At 45.0% G+C, this 21114-nt stretch overlaps 2 protein-coding genes across 18 annotated transcripts in view; one reads left to right on the top strand and one right to left on the bottom strand.

Moving 5' to 3' along the window:
• LOC100119820 (rap guanine nucleotide exchange factor 2) overlaps nucleotides 1-21114 on the top strand; it is a 116899-nt gene that overhangs the window by 44651 nt on the left and 51134 nt on the right. For 12 of the 17 annotated variants that reach the window (XM_032597806.1, XM_031927990.2, XM_016983692.3 and 9 more), the window contains exon 1: nucleotides 13461-13659. The exons of 4 other annotated variants lie outside the window; for them this stretch is intronic. The gene's annotated coding sequence lies outside the window, so the exon portion shown is untranslated. Of the gene's footprint in view, nucleotides 1-13460; nucleotides 13660-21114 lie in introns of those variants that run through there. One more of the 17 variants, XM_031927981.2, reaches the window with a different exon arrangement.
• LOC107980871 (kynurenine--oxoglutarate transaminase 3) overlaps nucleotides 2335-21114 on the bottom strand; it is a 36335-nt gene continuing 17555 nt past the window's right edge. The window contains exons 2-8 of the mRNA XM_016983697.2: nucleotides 4640-4733; nucleotides 4412-4562; nucleotides 4099-4335; nucleotides 3787-4030; nucleotides 3347-3513; nucleotides 2700-3050; nucleotides 2335-2626 (exon numbers count right to left, since the gene is read on the bottom strand). Of these exons, the coding sequence (XP_016839186.1) occupies nucleotides 2573-2626; nucleotides 2700-3050; nucleotides 3347-3513; nucleotides 3787-4030; nucleotides 4099-4335; nucleotides 4412-4562; nucleotides 4640-4733 (1298 nt within the window). The 3' untranslated portion in view covers nucleotides 2335-2572. The remainder of the gene's footprint in view (nucleotides 2627-2699; nucleotides 3051-3346; nucleotides 3514-3786; nucleotides 4031-4098; nucleotides 4336-4411; nucleotides 4563-4639; nucleotides 4734-21114) is intronic.

The following is a 21114-nucleotide window of genomic DNA, read 5'->3' as shown; positions in this document are numbered from 1 at the left end:
TCCGCTCGATTTGAAAAACTTTGCAGCTCCAATCTCGCGAAAGCCGGCAACGCGCGCGCATTTTATTCAGCCAACAAAAGCTTTAGTGCGCGCGTGTATACGAGGCCGTAGGTACAAACTGCTAGGCTCGTCAAATAACACTTTTCCCCGTGTGTACGACTGGGCCGTCTTTATTTTCACTGCGCGCGGCTGCTCTGCAGCGCATGCAAAAAGCATCGGGGGAATCAGGAAACGCCAGCGGCGGCGACAGCATTCGCGACACGTAAAGATAGACGAACTGCTGCCGTGGATGAGGGCAGAGTAGCAACGAATAGAAAAAAAAACGAACGAGCGACAGGCGAGAACATACACACACACACACACACGAGCGACGAGAGAAAAAAAAGTCGCGAAATAACAGAGTGAGTGAGAGAGACGGGAAAAAGCGATAAAAACAGGAGCGATGAAACAACAGGGAGAAAGATTGCAGGCCGTGATAGTTGTGTGTGTGCGAGAACGGCGCACGTGTGTGTGTATTGGAGGCAAAAGGCGCAGTCGAGTGAAGCGAAACGGCCGATCGCCGAGCCTCGTGTGTACGCGGCGGCCGTCGTTTCGAATGTGCTCTCGCAATGCACGACGGGGCAGTGCGGACGATGGCCTGCGTGTGTGTGTGTGGAGTATATGGACGGGAGATCGGATGGATGCGGATACGTGTGGGAGAGTTGGAAAAGTCGCGCAGGTGCTCTGTTCCTTTGTGAAAAACAGCGTGTGTCTACCTTTCGCCGTTTCTGATGATCGATCATCAGTGTCCCATTTTCATCAAACTATTCTGCGAAATTTTGGATGGAGAATTTTTTTCCCAAAAACTGTTTTTAAAGCAAATAAATCTTATCAATTGGCAAAAACAGCAACGATATCTCACACGTTTACGGGATACCTTACAAATGGCAAATCCCATTTCTAAAAAAAGAAGAGACAAACTTTCGCGCTGCGCCAGCCTATCGCGAAGTAATCCTCCTCCTTAGGCCCTCAAACACTATTAGGTAACTGTCTCGCGTTCGTTTATAAGCGCAGATGTATAATTATATACAGCTGCTGCTGCTGCTGCACCGGCAGAAAGTACAATCAATTCTCCCAGAGCTGCAGCCGCCGCGGGAGTGAAAAAAATGTGCCGCGGGAGAAATCGCGCTTTTCCACTCCACTATGTGTGTGTGTGTGTGTGTGTGTGTGCAGTGTTTGTAGAATAATGTCGTCCCGGCGATAGCCTCAGGCACTAGATTTCTAAAATGCGTTCGCGGCGAGAAAAACGAAAGTGCTGCAGCCGCTCGAGAGAAAGACTATAGTTAGCGCGGAAAAGGTGTGGAAAAAGCAGATACGTGTACCGGGCTCTCTCATTGTTATTCGGGACTCTTTTTATCTCTATCTGTACGTTTCATCGATTCCGTTTGGTGCTACACTGCTACTGCTGCTGATGCCGTTGGCAGAATTTGCGGAAAGCACGAGGGGACATGCAATTAGCAAAATCTAATTAGAGAGTTTTAATTATAGAGAATTTCTTTCTCTACCTTTCCTGTAACCTGGATTTTTTCGGAATTTCCCTGCTTTGTTTCTGTCCTGCGACTACAAACTAATTTAGATTTCCTTCGAAGGGACTATATTAAATCACTAAAAATCGCGAAGTTTGTGTGAACAAATCAGCCGCAGAATATTAACTGTGACGTCATAATAGCACCGGTAACAATTGAATATTTATTCAACAAGTCCATCGATACCTGCAGTAACGACTTGTAAAACGAACATGTTGAAGCGCGCATACACGCGGCGCAAATAAGAAGGGGGAAAAATGCGTGCACGCACTCGTGCTACTACGCCCAGCGTGAGAATGCGCTCGGAAAACTCCCAGTATACGTATGTATATAGACTTCATGCGTCGAGTACGTGTTTACGAGTGTTGCGCCGCAGCAGCGCATAGAAATTCGTGCGAAACCCAAGAGCGTTCTATTCTGGCTGCAGAGGAGTGCGCGCATTTTATATATCTCGGTGCGAGAGCATATCGAGTGCCGCCACCGCCGCTGCGCCTCGGGCTAGAAAGTAACTCTTCGCGGTTCTGCCGTTGTCTCTTTCTCTTATGCACAGCTCGCGCGAGATATTCCGGGGCCGCAGCCACCAGACCGTCGGTGTATATACATCTCAGTTGCGGAAAACATCTAGATCTCGGGGAGATAGGGTATCTATCGGCTTTGCTATCTACGGATGCTGAGAGTTGTTGGCTTGTGCTTGCTCGGAAGAATCATGAGTAGGGCTTACGGTTTTAGATGTTGATCTTCGTATTTTGAAATGAAGGAATTAAGATTTTCTTGTTAGTCGCTGGATTTTTGTAAGACCCCGCTGCAGTGAGAGGTACTGTTTATTCTCTATTTTGTTGCTAACTGCGATGGCGATACTTGTGAGTGAGCACATACGTACATATTTTTATTTGTATGTATGAAATGAAAGGTGTAAGCGTAATATATATATTGGGCGCGTAATCGAACTGTGAAATCCATTACGTTATATAGAATATCATTGATTTCGATGATATAATCTTTTAATACTAACTTCCCCATTTCGACATTAATTCAATGGCATTCTTCAGTGTTTTCTTCTTCTAAAATTTGAAATAAAATGATAAGAGCTTGATTCTCTTATAAATATGTCAAAACTTTAAGATCAATTCCTACCTTAACATAAGCAAATCGAATGCCACCTTCCCCGATGTGTTTGTCATTTTTGTCAAAAAAGCTTGCAAACGGAAATCCAAGAACCTTAACATTCTTTATCATCCACTTGATGAATTCAGTATCCATATCTCCAGTCGTTTTTTTCGTTATATTTACTTCATGTGCTAACGTAGTCCAGTTCGCTACAACAAAATATCCACCATCTGGCACTATTACGGTCATTCCTAATTCTGTCAAACCTTTTATTATATAGCTTTTCTTTGATTCCACTAATTTATTGAAACTTGTGAGATAAGAGTTGGACTTTCCAAAATTTCGCAGCTCATCTTCGAATATAATTGCGAAGGCTTCCTGTGAAGTAAATATTGAAAATTAAGAAATCCTGGTACAGCCTACTGAAATATATAAATAAGAGTGTCGCGTGGGCCTGCATTTGTAATTTACATCGTCTATGTGTGCTTAATAATTCAGTTTATTACGCGATTTAAATTGTGTTTTTAATAAATCATCCATTTGTTTATAGACAACTTTCAAATTGACGTGACTGCCGGTCAACCATAGATAAAAAACCTTAAAAAATTAACTTGATTTTTAAGGTGCTGATACCGACTTTGATAACGAATGTTTAAAAAATTGTAATTTCATACCTGCATTGAAGTAGGAACTGACATCACGACATTAGTCTGAAGTGCTCTTAAATTACTTAAAATTTTAGCTCCACCGTAAACCCATCCAAGTCTCCAGCCAGTTGCACTGAATGCTTTTCCTCCTGAACCAATCGAGATAGTTCGTTCAAACATTCCTGGTAAAGTAGCTGCGGAAAGAGTATACATATAATTATAATATTATGAATATATGTGCAAACCCACGGCCAATAATGGAAAATTCAATACTTCGTACTGGAAAACATTTTTCGATAGCGAAACTAAAATATGGAAGAAAAAATCTTTAATTTAAATCTATATAAGCGTGTCTTTGAAACATGTTTCGAATTTCTAGATACTGTACGGTTTCCTATTTGATCGTGGATCCGTGCACATATTATTAGAGTACAATGCCATGCTTATTGTTGTAAAATAGTAATTACCAATTCGTATGTGCTTTTTATTATTAAATGTTAGAAATTGATAAACTTCATCGAATATGACGAGTGTGTCCCATTTTTTTGCCAAATCAGCGATGAATGTAAGTTCATCAAGAGTAAAAACTTTACCAATCGGGTTGTTCGGAGTGTTAACAATTATACCTTTTGTATTTACGTTAAAAAGATTCCTTAACTCTTGTCTATCAAAAGTCCAATCATCAGACGTGATTGTTCCGTTTAATTTGTTCTGAAGTATTGTAACAGTAAAACATTATACCAAATGTTTTTTTAACAAAATTATATATTTTTCCTTACCGGTTTTAAAGCTATAAATCTTGCGACTCCTAGTGCATCTTTCACCATTTTTAAATAGGGATCGTAGTAAGGTTCGATAATAATCCATTCGTCGCCAGGATTAGTATGAGTTTGCAGTGAAAGAAATAAAGCCTCAGTTGCACCCACAGTGATGAATATATTATTATATGGATCTAGTATTCTATTTAACAATTTCGAGTAATATTTGCCGATTGCATTAACTAATCTTGGATGTCCCTAAGATGAATAGTGTCGAAATCTAAACGGTATTGAATAATCGAGTATATGTTAAACAAATGAATTCAATTCTTACATAATCTCGCGTGTACTGGTTCAGTGCAGCATCACCGCTGAGCATAATTTTGGACATTGCAGATCTTAGCTTTAAAGGTGGGTTAAAATCAGGCGCTCCTTGGCCGAGATCCACCGGGTGATACTGTTCTACCAGATCATTAAATGCCTCACTGAAAATTAGTAGTACCTACTGACATGGTTCATAGAATTTAATAAAATGTATTTAAATTAAAGCGTGAATTCTTACAAAACAGATTGTTCGTTACTCTTAAAACGCTCAGGGACTTCAAATTTGTCTGCCATTGTTAATAACCATTTGGTTTGGGTTAGCATCTTGAAAACTGTAATAATTAATTATAACATTCTTTTAATTTATTTCACATTTATAAAACAATTTTGTCCTTACAAGAAGAAATAATGCGAAATTTCTCATGTTGATACTCGCAATTCTGAAAAATAAAAGTATTATAGAATAATAGAAGAATGACAAATTGAGTTTGTATTATGATCTGAAAGTTAACTTATAAGCTACAAATTTATTAGGATTAATTATAATACCAGAGTTACGCGATATTCTAAGAGAGAGTGAGAGAGACAGTACACAACCAAAAGTATGCGAATAACAGCCGAACTCTTCGCGTTTCTAATTCGCAAATTTTTTGTGTTCTGTATAGTTTGTGCTCAAACTATGGAACTAAGGTCTACGATGCAAGCTGAGTGCATCATAGTCTTACATATCTCACATAACTAACAAAAAAAACTATTTTTTATCTGTTGCAAAGATAACTGTAGTGCCCGGAACTAATTCAACTTTTTCTGTGTACATTATTAAATATTTTTCCAAGTACGCTTGAATTAGTTAAATTAACTACGAATTTTTTCTGTTCCAGGTATGTATTTGCTTTAAAGTAACATCTTAAAGCCACTGTCGGCATCGTGAGTAACAAAAGTATATAATTTATTAAAAACACGATATTTTATATCATAAATCAATATATTTATTCCAAAAGGCGAAAAAACTAGATCAGTGATGAAGTTTTGAACTAGAATTTACTACTGTACCAACAAGCGACCCCTGTCCTGTATTTGCTGTAGCTAAATGCAGTTTCCCTATCTGGCAGTCGGTAAAGCGGATTTTCCGCGCGGTCTACACCGATAACGCAGAAAACTTTCCTTCCGAGCATCTTTTTATCATGCGACCCCCTCTGGAAGAAGTCAAGGGTAAGGTAAATATTGTCTTCACTGGTTAAGTCGTGATTTCCTAGGGTAGAGATGAGGGGGCGAGTGAGTCAGGTTTGTGGGTACCCTCGTTTATTGATCAGTATGCATAAATGATGGGTCGCGGCAACATCCCGGAAGATGCGCACGTAAAGAAAAGTTTATTGAAGCGCACAGATAATTTATGCAGTGCGTTCTGATAAGCAAAAGTTTGTGCCAACATCAAAGTGAAAATAAGTTGTAAAAATAATAAGCGAAGCAATCCATGTTGACTTTTCTCATTTATACTTTTATGCGAAAAACAACATGCATCCGGGCGATTGATATAAAATATAAAACAGATACGCATGTACGTAAAAACGTTGCTCTATTCAACGAAACTTCCAGCAGCAAAAACAAAGTATTTCCTTAATGGCAAGAGAAAAACAAGTACGAAAGAAAGCTAGACGAAATTCAGGAAGAGCCCATAACAAAAGGCACCGGAAGAAAAGCTTCCAGAAACAATTTCTCTCAGCGCGCGAACCACTCTATCCACCTCAGAATTCGGTTTTCCCATATAGTGCCTTACACCGCAAAAAGTGGCGGCAGTTTCCGAATCGAGCGGAAAGCACCAAAAAGAAGAATAAATACACAGAGCGAGCCGAAGTCGCGCCACCATCTCCGTTCACCCTTGGAATTCCCTCGTCCTTGCCTCTCCCTCTCCTCTCGGTACATAAAATTTGCAAGATAAAGCCATCGGCGGCTCTCGAGGCTGTTCTCTCAGTTCTCGCAGCGCGCGGTGCGGCGGCATTGTCGCGCGCCAAGAGCATCGTCAAAAGAAGCTTCGCCTAGACTCTAGCAGCGAAAACTCGTTCGCGAGTCCATAGTGCAATCGAGAGAGATGGGGCGGGCGACGCGTCTTTAGTACCGGGGAAAAAAAGCACGCGATAGGCCGCGAGCTGCTGCGCGTCTGGACCCTCGTGCAGCAGCGCACAAAAGAAGATGCTCGACGGGTTTTCCCGGGCCGTCCAGCTTCTTTCAGCGGTAGTTTCGCTCTCTAGTCTCTTTTCCGGCGGTTCATCCTTTCATAGGTGCAGCGCCGCTGTATCGAGTCGCGGGCAGAAGTGGAAGAGGAAATGATAAACTCGCGACGCGTCTGGCCTGGAGTGTGCGTTTTTGCCAACCCTTGAAACGCGAGGGGAAAGCCCGTCGCGGGAAGTTTGAATAGAGACGCTGTTTTTGCAAGCCGCCGAGCTTGAGTCGACTCGTGCGCGGATTGACGATTCATTCCGTGATTCTACGAGGACGGCCCGTATGATGAATTCTATTTCGGAAGTCGATGCTACAATTCGCTCGAAAAAAAAACGTACGAATATACCTCTAATTGAAGATCTTCCGTTTGACCCTTGGCACACTGGAAAATTGGATCCGCCGAAAGCTATTGTTTCTCGTTCCGATAGCGCTGAACGAATCGAGGGCACTTGGCGTGGAAAAATGGAAACCCAGCTGGGTAAAAGTCTCTTCCCTGCGCTGCTCCTGTCAGTTTGCCTGTGCGTATCGGGAAATTCGTCACTTTCCCTCGCAGTTCCGCTGACGCGCTATACCGGTGTCTGCTCGAGAATGAGGTTACAGATACCTCGCGGTTCCTTAAATAATCGCGCGAGATTTTCGAGACTTATCTCATATACGGATTGTTATCGGTATAAGACTGCCATACACAATGTTATTCGGATGCTTTTACCCGGCTGAATTCTTGAACACCGCGTCGATGTGTACTTAACTTTCATTTATTTATTTAAGTGCTATCGAGCGTCTGTCGTATCATATTACGGTATCACAATGAATGCTGTGAAAGCCTGTTCACAAGGCTTATGATGCTAGTTAGTAGAATAAAGAAAATGGAGTTGTTTTATACAATTATAAAATATCGAATGCAAAAATGTTTACGCGTGGAATCTTATACCCGGAATCGCAGGTGTGGTAAAATGCCAATCATTCGTAGCAAAATGCAAACACAAGTCGGATCGATGTATTCAAATATTTTCAGCAGCAGGGGGATCTTGCTTATTTATTCAGACGAAGCTATATTCAAGAAATTTCTTGCAAACAATCGAGTATTAATCGCACAACTGCAGAGTTAAAAAAATTTCCATAGATTTTAATAAGCTTTTGATAAGCTTCAGAACCTTGAACTTCATACGCCTGAGAGCTACAATGGAATATAATGAGTGCATATGACGCAAAACAAAAAGCCTTTCACAACATCATTCCATTCGGTAATCGATTCTGCGAGCTCGCTTCTGTTTTTCTTCAAAATATCGAGAAAGCGCCCAAATGCGGCAGATCAAAAATTGTATCACAGGCCCTCGAACACGGCGCACGCAACTACTCGCACCACTTCAAGCTGCGCGAAGTGGAAGAAAGTACAAAAGAGTTTTTGGGAGCGGAACATGGAGAGAACGAATCGAAAAAATGCTAATGCACCGAGCGTTTGCGTTGGCTTGTGTGTATCGATAAATGGACGATTAATTCAAGGAGGAGATGCATATTAGAGATACACGGACTTATCTTCTCGCCAGACGAAAGAATCGTTCGTGGTATTTGTTTACGCAGTCGCACGCGAGATAACGTCGCTAGACGCTCTCCCAGACTGTTTTGATCGTTGAATTGAATTTTGTTTACGGTTGAAATGCAGATTATATCGTCGCTGTTATATCCGTATTTGTTTACATAGTCAAGACATATAGGTTACAAAAACAATTATTTTTATAACAATAAATTCCGAAAACATAATAACGTTATAAAGAACTCCATTTTGCGAATTCTGCGAGTTTATCCTGCTCTCAGCATTTCACGCACTAAACCCCGAGTATTTGAGCAAACGAAGCAAAGTGGTTTTGCGGCGGCTGATAAAATTCAACCTATATCCCGGTATCTCTCCCGACTCTCTAATCGCGTAGCTTTTATGCGCGAATAAAACGCGTCCACCGCGTCAGCGCTAAAATAAAAAAGTATTCAATATTGTATATAGGAACCTATTCGAAAGTCAGACACTCGCGGCCCCTCTTCCACTTTGGAAAATCCTTAAAAACCACTGTGCCGCTATCATAAACTCGAGTTTAAAAGGACCCGCGGGAGGCAAAAGGGCTCCGTCCCTTTTTTTCTTTTCTCTCACGGGGGAACAGCGAACGACGCGCTTGTACTGCGAAAACTATCCATGCCTCGATCCCTCGCGGGTGTGACGATTTTTTTTTCATTCCGGACTTTTTACTGCACACGCCCGCGCGCACGGATTTATGTGTACGCACGTTCTTTCCTGGACATCGATTCCTCTTTCAAACTCGATCCCGAGAATTTTCGTGGAGATGCTATATTTCGAAAGATTATTGCGCGAGATTATCGTTGCTTCCGTGTCATTAGGCGCTGACGATCGTAATTCGTAATTGTGAAAATTTTCTTCCTCGAGCTTCGCGAAGAGCGCGACGCATTATGCGAAGTTTAATGCACAGGTGTCGCCCAAATCGCTCCCGCAAAACTTCCCCCGTCATAAATAAACAAAGAAGCTGCAAAGGAAACCTCTCCCCTAACGAAACCGTCGCAGCAGCCTCGAAAGCTCTTCCAAAAAAGCAACAACAAACTTCATTAGCTATTCGCGCGTGTCTCTCCCTAAACAGAATCAGTAGCATCGAGGAAAGCCGGTCGGCGCTAACAAAAGCCGCTGCTCTCTCGGAGCTACACACACACAAGGACGACACGGCTCGTATATATACGTATACGTATACGCGTCAGGGTCGATATTTCAGCGGCACCTCCCGCAGGCGTCGCATAGTCCAAGTGCTCCCAGTAGTGGCACACACACATACACACACACACACACTAACGCACGCAAACATGAGCAGCCTCCACCGTAGCGATGTTCCTTCCGTATTCCTTCTCTCTGGAGTGCTCTAATTCCTAATCGTTATGCGTCCCGGTCGCTCTAACGAAGCCGAGAGAGAGAGAGAGAGAGAGAGAGAGAGAGAGAGAGAGAGAGAGAGAGAGAGAGAAAGAGAGAGAGAGAGAGAGGGGAGGGAGGCTTAGGACTGAATTTCGGGGTATTTACGTGAGGCGCGGCGTTTTCGCGAGAGAGATTTCGCCTTTGTGCGCGGCACCGACGCGACTCGTAAATCAATTCGCGCTGTGTAGTATGTGTGTGTATGTGTGAGCATTGTGTTTCTTTTTTACTGCTGAATTTCGCCGAGATATGGCGCGGCAGAAATGAAGTCGTTTTGGCTTGTTTATTCCTTTTACGTCCGCTGTATATACATCGAAATTTAGATAAAGTTAATGCTCGATGCGCGCTGAAATGGTGCTTCGGATAACCGCTGTATATATCGCATTGGACAGGCGGTAATTCAGAGGAAGAAAAAGTACCAAGTGGTTTAACTCGCTGATTAGGACGTGAGCGAGCGGGGAAAAAAAGAAACAGCGTAAACGCTGTGTACCGCCATCATTGCTACGTTAACTTTATTAGTTAATGGGTAATCACTTCTCTCCGCCGGTGTAGATAAGATGCCGGTTGACAAGAGGCTTAGCAGTGCGCGCATTGCATCCACAATCTACTCAAGTGGGTCATGAATATTTACAAGTAGCGCTAACGGTTTTCTTCTCTCAAGTGTTAATAATAGAAACGACTCGCGACCTTTTCCGCGCTGGATTATATTGCAAAAAGTGCAATAACGAAAATATGCATATTAGCAAAAGCAACCGCGATTGCAGAGAGCTCCTTCCCGGTAATCCCGCGTGGACACTGAGAGAACTATATATTAAAATTTACTACATATGTAGGAAAAATTACTATATTAGATTACTATCGAATTACTATTACTGGCAGGTCATACTCGCTCCATGACGATTTTTACTATATTCATAGTAAAAATTGTTAGACTTATATTAAAATTTGTTACGTGTTTACTAGAAATTACTACATTATATAGTAAAAATTATTTTAAGAATTTCTCCGTGTGCCAGAATTTGAGATTATAAAGTTGATTTATGCAGTAATCAGAGACCAAAATCTACAATTTTTTGTTTATCTGGTATTATTAAGTGATAAAATATCATTCGCTGCTATTATTTATTAATTTTGATCAATTTATTATTAATATTGACTCACGAGTAAATGTGATAATATATCAGATTTGAAATTTAATACATAACAGTAATGTTTGGGTAAGTGGTCAGCGCGTTCGACTCCCATTCCAGAGGTCCAGGTTCGATTCCCGTTGCCGCAGAAAAATTTCTTTCTTTCCTTTATTTCCTTCACTTAACAACGTTGAATATCAATAATAATAATAATAATAATAATAATAATCATGTTCGAATAAGCGCGTGAAATTGGCCAGCAAAAAAAAAATTAAATTTTTAAAAATTTCATTTCAGTATAGAAATTACTATCTGAGATAGTAAAATTTAATACAAAGCAAGTATAACCGTCCGTTACTATATAATATAGTAATTTTTCCTGCATATGTAGTACATTTTAATATCTAGTTTTCTCAGTGGAAGCTCATTAGCGCAGTGTGTTAATCCCACCCTCTGCTTGCAGAATCGCCAGGAAATTAAACGGCTTCGACACGACGCGCTTGAAAACGAGATGCGTCATCGTATGTCCTTCGCGAAAAGCTAGCATAGAAGAGCTGGAAAGATAACGCGCGAGAGGCGGGCGGTAGGTATAATAAATGAAAATTAGCGATCTCTAACGAAGAGCACATCGGAGCAGCTAGAGGTCGTCACGGCGGCTGCAGTGCGCAGCGCAGGAAGCGGAAACGGAAGCGACTACGCAGCTTGTCTAGCTCGCGCGCGCGCGCGTGTGTGTGTGTGTGTGTGTGTATGCGTGTAATGATCGCCAGGATATATATCTGCGGGCTTGCGCCCATAGTTCGTGCACCAGTCATGGGGGAAAGGAGCATCTCTTTCGAGCTGCATCCTATAGCCAGTGTAATAGATGTGGCTCGCGATAGGAGATGGGAGAGCGATTGGACACGTCATTTTCTCGAAGGTTTTTTGAAACCGAATATTTTCCAAGAATAAATTTTTCAACAGTTCGTTCACTCTCCACGTATAAGTACATTTACATAGCGACGCCATCAGCAGTGATTGACTGGACTAACGACACCAGTAAAGCGACCTTCGCACGAGTCTCACAGTCGCGCGCGGCTTTGTGCGGGCCCGCGCGTGTTGCCGCGGCTGCGGAACCCTTGACTCTCGTCGCGCGTTTGAACTCTGAGGATCGTTGTTTATACAGAGGAGAGATCAGGGCCGGTCGCGCCGCGTCCGTTTACACTCTGCTGTTTTTCTTTCTGCGGCTCGTTCGCGACGTGATATAGGCGCCAGCATCGGCTGATTTGTTTTTTTCTCTTTCCGGAGCCGTGAACTATCGATCGGTTCGGAGATTGCTATTTGTCCGTAATACTTAAAAAGAGGAGAACACAGTCTATCCCGGACTATCGATTCCTGCATCGACGAACAAAAGCCCTCGCCATATGAATGGCTGTCATCCTGTGTCAAACTGCAGCTCGTACGTGTGCAAGCACCTTTATATACGGGCAGGGTATACACGTCGAACAACTATCAATGTTATCGTACGTTGTTTGCGTCGCGCGCAATATACATCGCAAGTATTATAAGCATCGCAGCGGCAGCAGCAGCGACCAATCATCCCCTGCGCCGCGCATAGTTCCTCTCGCTCGCTGCATCCGCGTGCAATTCCGAAAGTTCGTGTTTACGCGTTCAAGTTTCGCCGATAGTTGGTCGTCGCGTGTCGTGATCGAACGGCGACGTCAGAGAGCTGCTGCGATGTTCGTGCGGCGGAAAGTGGAGGGTTTTTCTTCTTCTGATATGGTCTATATTGGGAACGTTAGGGATTGTATATCCGTTATTATCATCTTGGGAGATAGAGATGGGGCGATAAAGATGTCGCTTATTGGGTCGGACGTTAAAAGGGTTTATTTATAATTTTACGGCCCGCCGCCGCGGCAAGTGTTCTCGTATTAGATAAACTCTCTTTACGATCGCATAGAACCGCTGCGCTCTCTCTCTCTCTCTCTCTCTCTCTCTCTCTCTCTCTCTCTCTCTCTGCCACGGTGTATAAAAGCGATCCTCGCTTTATCTTCGGCAATGCCGTCGTCGCTTATTAGTTCGAGTTATGGTGCAAAAGTGCGGGGGAGTAATCCTTTGAGTAATTATACGAAGGAGTACAGCTCCTGACGCGCACATAGCAGCAGTCGAGAGATATATAGACATATCGGATACCATAGTGTACGTCACATCGTCCCACCGTATTAGAGGCGATTTGCGCAGCGCAGTGTCGGAATAAGGGATATACAGTTAATCCTCCGAGTTCATCTCTCCAGACGCATCTCCCTGGGGACATCTCTCTGTCCCGCGAAAGGGTGCAGACAACAAAAAATCTCCAGCGCGCCCTCACGCAGAGGGATTAAATCGCGCGCTATACACACCGCAGCACCTACTTCTTCCCACACAATACGTATATAATCGAGCGACACGTGTGACACCCACTCGCTCGCCATCATCATCCTCGTCAAGCATCGCGGGAGAATATACACATACTCCCGCTTATAATGCGCGCACGCGTGCGCACATTACGATCATCATCCCGAATTCTTCCGCGCGAGCAGGGGAGAGGGTTAAGGTTAATTGCTTCGTAAAAATTTCACGCTATGCGAGAGAAGTGCATACACACAGTCGGGGGGGATCATTATGAGCGCTGGTACGGGGATCCGACGGCAGAGCGCGCGCGCGCGCGCGCTCGGCAAAACAGAGTAGCACCAAAGAGAGAGAGGAAAGCGGAGCAAAGCCGCTGCCGCGGCGGAGAGTTAGTTCGCCCTCGGCCGGCGTCGCAGGAACGAACCTTCGGACGCGCGCGCGCGCGTGTATTTTACCCCAGTATACTCGAAGTGGTGAGAGAGCGTTTTTTCGTATCGCGGGATATGCTCGAATTGTGAAAATTCTGTTGTGCCCCATAGTGAAGTGTCGGAGATAGAAGAGCTGCGGAGACGCTGCGCTCTCGTGAGTGACACACTGCACGTTGTTTAGGAATTGCTGAATGTAGAAAGGAGCTGCGCTTCGCTGCGACTCGAGAGATGAGCATCGCGTGTTGGCAGCGCGCAAACGGGAATGAAAAACGATGATCGAGGTTTAACACAGCACGTTTCGGATCAATTGCTACACACGAGTTTCGATCCAACTGATTTATCGGAGCCGAGGAAACAATAGGAATATATTTACAAGCATAAAGTCCATCGCCAGTATAGTTACATAACAGCGTGTTAACAAAAACACGATGTGCATAATAATCACGCGGCGGCTCTCTTTCCGCAAAGCCGATGCTCATCTCCGATGGAACACAGCGCGCGATACACGTGAAATAACGAGCTAGTACATGTATCCGCGAGGGACAAAAGCTACACAGTAGTCGCAGCGAAGCTCCGCCTTTATGGTACGGAGGAGCAGTTACGTACGACGAGCAGCATCAGAGGATCATCGTCTCGGAGCTGCATAGCTTCTTCTTCAACGCTGCACACATGCATTCTTTGGCGGAGCGACGCGCGAGAGAAGATCGAGAAGAAAAAAAGTCGATTTTTCAACGATACATGCGCCCGTTTTATCTCGCGACATACGATGCCGCGCCGCCTCCCTCTGTATCCCGCGCGTCTTCGGCCGATAAAGAACACGACGCGACGACTCGAGGGGGAAGAAGCGTCGACGCTGCAGGAATTACACTGTGAGCGCGAGCCGCATACATATTGGCTCTGATTAAAATTTGGGGGCGTGTGTGTAAGTGGGCCGGCTCTCGATAAAATCTCGAGTGCGGCATCTTCCAGAGAAGCTGCTGCGTTTATTCTCGAGGAGAGTCTATACATACCGATGCCGATTAATTCAAATCGCGACGGAGCTTTTTTCCCCGATAGCTCGGCTGCCTCAATGTATATGTATATGCCCGCAGGCGATGTACAATAGGCGAGGATAGCGATAAGAGTCGTCGCGCTTGCTCGCGCGCGGCTGAGGGGATTATCGATTTTCCCCCTTTATTTCGGGAGGTTTAATGGCCTTTTTCGGGCCGAGCTGAAATAATTAATGCCGGACTGGAATTACACGCGTGGAAAAGGGGGATGAGAGAGAGAGAGAGAGAGAGAGAGAGGCAAGTTTCAGCGGCTGGAAAAGTTTGTATGGGTTTTCTCCTTAAGAGCTGTCGCTGTTGTGGTTGTTGTTGTTGGAATTTGCGGTTTCATGCGCGAGAGATACCTAGTCGGAACGGCATTTCGTATGATAAAAATTGCAGGACATCAACGCACGCGAGATGGAATCCACATATGTGCGCTTTGTATGTAGTTGAACGAAAGTTGAATTTGGCGCCCTTGGCTCGACCTTGAGTCATTGATTTTTTCGCAAGAGAAGTAAACATTTGAGATAAAAAGTTTCGACAAGTTACACACACACATTTTAATGACACACCGTCGTCTCCCGGAGGCTAAGCGTAATTATGTTTATATATCGTTCTGTATAATTTGGAGTTATATATAAAAAAAAAAATTATTCGAAACCACACGATAGTTGCGATATGGTACATTTCGTGCGGCACGCACGAATTTCCTTTGATATTGCACAGAGTATGAACTATATAGGTACCTACATGAAGCGCCGCATAGCGGTGTGTGTACGGAATCTCGTATTGTATTTTAATTAATTAGAATAATTACAAGGATCTCGATGCGGGCTTCGCTCGCGGGGGAACGATTCTACGGTATACGCTACTGGGATGAAAAACATTTACCGTATTATTTATTTATCTATTTACTCGTTATCAAGCCGCCCGCGAGCTTAACAATAGTCCAGATAGTGCATATAGTGCGATTGAATGTGGGTTAGCCGAGTCAAATATTATCCCCGGAGAAGAAGTCGAGCGTTTCTCGATCATATCTCTCTCTCTCTCGAGGCGTATTTGCCTTTGAATCAATTCGGACCTGGACGCGATCCAAGAGCATCATAGCAACATTCCGCGAGAGAGTTTCTCTTTCTCTTTGTTCCTCCCCCATCAGCGATAAAACAACGATCGCAAAGTTCCCCCTCCTAATCCTATCTCTCTCGTAAATATGAGAAGAAACGCGGCACATAATAATTAAAGCCGGACGCGCATCGCAGTCTCTCTCGTGCAATAGCCGGTGATTATCTCGGCGACTCATCGTCGTTTTTCGCCATAATATTGACTTTCTAAAAGAAAAGCCAGCGGTCTCTGCAGCAGTCGAGCCATCACAATTAAAAAGTTCCACACTCGCTCCCAACTTTCTATAGGCTATACACTTCGGCTCTTGCGTAACTCCCGCCGCGCAAAATCCCATCGGCGGCCGAAAAAGTATCCCTGGCCCATTTTCAGCCTGCAACTCTCGGGGCTGGATCGGCAGTGCTCCACATTCCGAGAAAAACAGCAGCTCGGAATATTATTGCATGCATATGAGCGAGAAAAATAGATGGAAATCGGCTGCAGTCACTTCCTCCTTCGATGTATATACCTATATGTTATAGTATGCGATCCGGTGCATAGCGCTGGCAATCGAATAGATTGCTCGCACATACATACATAAGAGAGCGAACGGAGAAAACGGGTGGAAAAAAAACGGACGCTCGCGTGTACACACACACACACACACACACACACACACAAACTCGGGTGAAACGAGGCGGTGGACGTTCGCGAGAGTTTCACTCGTTTCCGGCATTCCAATTTCCCGTACCTCCACGAGTATATGTGCAGGATTCGAAGCGCGCTTTTTTAGCACACACCGAGAGAGTATGGCTTCCTTTTTCGCTCTGCTGCTGCGGGTATATGATTTCCCAATAACATTTGGCGCTGCGGTTTGGATCGAATTGGAATTTATTTCATACGCGTAGATACGTATTTAGAAAAAAAAAGAATAATTTAATCGCATGTGAGTATCCATAAAGGAGCAAGGATTTATGCTAATGGGAAATTAAGAAGGAGCTCTCTCGATCGCGCGTATAATGTCGCCTTGAATTATGCTCACGAGAAATAGAGAACGAGAAAACAAAAGTGTGTGTATACCGGAATATCGAGATAATTATGTGCATGTGTGCGAAACGCAGAGCGCTTGCATGTGTGCGAGTTCATAACGGCGTGAATCGATAAGCTCTTCTCACGGGCGCAACTCAAAATTAATATGGGTCGAGAGAGTGATAGAGCCATTAATGTATGAAAGGGGAGGCACATATAACACTGCAGTATGCGCTCCACATACGCACAGCACACAAGATCCGCCGCTCAGCCTTGCGAGCTGTAAAAGCGACGTTTTTTTTTACGCCAGCTTTTCATACACCTGCGCGGGCGGTCGTGCATTCGGCGAGCTTTATATGCGCTGCATCGAGGCTGATGCACGAAATTCGATAAGAGTAGCCCCAGCGATCGAATCAATTTTCGAGTATAATGGATGAAACGTTAGTGTATTATTGACGCTGGTTATACATCGTATTTTGGTGGAAGTGATGGCGGTATGTACACACTTTGAAATTCAATATCAAAAGCGTGAAAATGACAATTAGCGTGAGTAAATAACGAAATATTTCAAAGTACTCCTGGCCAAACTGCAGACTCGCATAAAGCTGTCCCCCAACGCTCCGCGCATCGAATCAAAATATACGCAGTTAATTTCGATCGAAATAGAGAAAGGACTGCTGCTACACACGCGTGGAGATCTCGGGAGACTCGGGAGCTTTTTCTCGCGCACGACTGCGCGCCTCTTCGACTCCCGGGAATGATATCCGGCGCGCTTGTACTTTCGAGGGCTTATTTCCGCGAGATTTCGTTTAATTAGACGCCGGCGCGGCAGCGATTCTTCGGACGAATGCGCGCGAACGCGTTGATTAAAAAAGTACTATACAGCGAGATATAGTGGGTGTATAGGTGGCGCTTGATTAATTAAATAAGAAAAACGCAATTTCCCGGGCAATACATCAAACTCGCGGACCAATTTCATTTTTCCTCGGCGCCCGCGGAGGGAATTTATGACTCGAATTTTCTTCCATTATAGTCGTGTTTTCCATTTCTCTTATTCTGCACTCCGTGATTCAATTTTTTCCCATTGTGCTCTCTCAAGCCCAATCTTGATGAGAATTAATGTCCCCCCTTTTCTTCTCCGCGTGTGTGCTATACCGTAGCTCGCTTCCTCTTTTGTGCTGCCGCGGACTCTAAGCTCGCTCCAAAGAGCTATACGCTAGCAGGACTTTCCCCCTTTTTACACACTTTGTCGTCATCGATTCATCGCGGAAATACCGCGCTCGGGTTCGAAAATCGTTACGCAAGTGCTTTCGTGAATTTTTCAGCAATTATACACACACGCGCGCGCGCGGATAATTAGGCCAATCAGAGTTATAGCGCCGACGTTAAATTTATCGCAAGGAGCTCTCTCGTGTGCATCGTTACGTAAGCTATATGTGTGCATGCGTGTGTCATTGCTTTGACGGCTGCTAGCGCGCGAGCGTGTTTTACTTTCATAAGATTTGGGCTATGACTTTTTGATGAAACGTAAACGCGCTCGCGTCCAGCCGGCTTCCTTATATATTTTCCCGCCGGAAATACATAGAGGGAGTGCAGTGTATAGCTTCCTGCCGAATAAGTTGTCGAATTTTATTAGCCCATGTACACGTACACGGGCGATCAACTTGGACATTTTCTCCGCGGGAACTGCTCCGCTCCTAATTACCGAAAATAAAAAGGAGCCTCCCGGCCCTAAGCCCGAACAAAGCCCCGCGAAATCCGCCCACGACACAAAAGTCGCTTTCCCCCCCCCCCCTTCTCGACTATAGGCTTCCTTGCTCTTTTCGTCGACTGTGTATACTCTGTTCCTCCCTCCCCACGCAGTGTGTGTATAGTTAGCCCTGCGGTGGTCTTCTCTCGGCAGAACAAACTTTCGACCGGCTGTATACACGTCGAGCAAGTGGCCGCCACTGCTGCTGCCTCCCCCACGGTATGATCGCACGCGCGCGCGGTTCATCCGCTGATTAACTCGCGGCGGTGAGGCTGAGCCCTCTCGTCTGCAATTGGCCCTGATTAATCTCGCGCCGACTGCGTCGTGTTTTCGTTCTCCTCTTTTTTTCCTCAGTCACTCGCGGTGGAGATTAATCGATTGCGCACATAATACGCGGTTAATTACCCGACTCCCTAAAAGTCACTCTTCGATCGTCGTCTATATTCATATTCCTTTCGCGATGGATATAGTAAGCGAGGGACGAGTCCCCGCGAATTCAATGCTTGGGCTTAACCCTCGTCAAGGTGTACACAGTGTACACACACACACACACACACACACACACACACACACACAACGTTCGATCGCGGTGAAAAGACGCGCTTATATTGCCATAACTGGTAGCGTGCAATATAGTTCTCATAGCTATACACATACGTACATACACGTCGGCCGCTGCATCGAGGGTTGCGCAATGAGCTTATGCCACCGCAGCGCGTCCATTATACATTCGCGCGCGCGCGCGCCGGCATTATGTAAATCAATTTATGTATCGCCGTTTGATTAATTGCCCCGGGCTCTGCGCTAGCTGCGTTATATACCTTAGGGTCGGCTGTACGGAGAGTTTGCGAAATCCGGACGAGCGTCTATCTATTCCCCTAATTCGCTTCTTTGTCTCATTCATCGCAAACCTAGACACACAATAGAGTATCGCGCTTTTCAAGTGTGCCAGCCACCACACCAATTTCCCGTAAAAACATAGGCGGAGAGGGAGAGCTTAATTTAAATAAATATTTGTCCGGAACGCGCGCGCGCGAGAGAGAGAGAGAGAGAGAGAGAGAGAGAGAGAGAGAGAGAGAGAGAGCTGCAGCGCAGTTTATAAGCGCAGCCCATTAAACCGGAGACGGCAGATTAATGCGAGATTCATGCAAAATTCAGCAAAGTTGCACAGCACAGAATCCCTCTCTCTCTCTCGCAAGTTTCTGATTGCAGATAACTGGCCACCGGGGAAAAGCGCTCGCTTCTTCTTCTTCTCCGCGCAGAGGAACTTTTACACAGAAAGCTCCGTCGTCTCCGGCCGCGTTTTAATTGAGTCTGACATGCAAATTGTTATTTTTCTCAAAGAGTTTTTCTATCTAATCCGATCGCCGTCGCGCCGACAAAGATCGCGAAAAACGCTATTAAAAGCTCACTTTTAGCTGTTGTACAGCACATGTCTGTGTATAAAGCCACGATTTATTAATCAACTCGACGGCGGCGCTATCTTTTCTGCATAAACGCCCGCGCGCGCGAAACTCTCGTAAATCTCGAGCCGAAAACCGCGAAACTTGCCATATAACCTCGCTCTCTCTCTCTCTCTCTCTCTCTCTCTCTCTCTCTCTCTCTCTCTCTCTCTCTCTCTCGTCGCGTTAATTATGTTCAGGAAGAAAAAAGTTCAGGAGCAGACGATAAACACGAGCAGAGCCGATGCAGTGTAAAGTCGTTTTATTTATTAATAAGTCTGGCCGGATGCACGCGCGCTGCGGGTCTGCTTCTCAGCCATCACACTCTCGAGCCACTGCTGTTTTTGTTTGTATGTGTGTGTGTATATAGCGCGTACGGAATTAGACTGCGTCGAACTTTATCCCCCGCGGCGAATCCATCAATCGGGATAATTTTGCGAAATCCAGCGAGTTTGTAAGCATGAACCTCGCTGCTCTTATCTGGCCGAGCACACGTAACTTCCAGGTCCTGCAAATCCCTGCGAAATATCGCCTGTGTCCCTCTTCGTATAATCCGTCATACATCCCTGCACGGTATACACACACTCTCGCATGTGTGTCTATAGGTAGAGGACACACACACACACACACAAGCGCAGGCGTTCTTGATTCGTGCGCGCGCTGGTGGATCGATCGGAGGGACCACCGGCTGCGCGACGCGCGAGTGAGAGAGGCCTGAACTTGAACGGATGCGGCGTGCTGTACACGTCCCCTTTCGACTTCCGAATATCGTCGAGGCTGCGCTAGATGCTAGCTGCTCCTGCTCTTGATGATGTTTGGATCTCCCTCGGGGGACTGGGGGACGACGAGCGAGAGCTGATCGATTCCGAGCTGCTGCTGCTGTGCGTGTGTTTCTTCTTCTTTTTTTTTGCTTTTGAAGGAACAGGACTGCTGCACTCGACGCTCCAGTTTCCTTCGGTAAGCCGATCCGTGCCGTGTACACGTGTTAAAACAAAAGGGCTTTTGGAAAATACATCCCTGCATTCGAAAAGCTCTCGTTTTTTCCTTATCAAAATTTCAACGAGCCATCAGAACTTTCCGCGTGTACATCCGCTGACGCGTCAAAAATTAGAATACACCTCCGTAACTGTGCTGCTGCTGTTCTCTCTGTGAGAACTACACTCTCGGATCCTATTATGGCCTAGAGACTCGACAAAGAGGGAAGCTAACGGGAAAGAGAGACTATATACCCCTGTATGTGTGCGTGTGTGTGTGTCGAGCGA

Source organism: Nasonia vitripennis, chromosome 3 (assembly GCF_009193385.2).
Source record: "Nasonia vitripennis strain AsymCx chromosome 3, Nvit_psr_1.1, whole genome shotgun sequence".
Classification (NCBI taxonomy): Eukaryota; Metazoa; Arthropoda; class Insecta; order Hymenoptera; family Pteromalidae; genus Nasonia; species Nasonia vitripennis.
The sequence above is the reverse complement of the archived record's forward strand: the minus strand, read 5'-3'. Positions and strand labels throughout refer to the sequence as shown.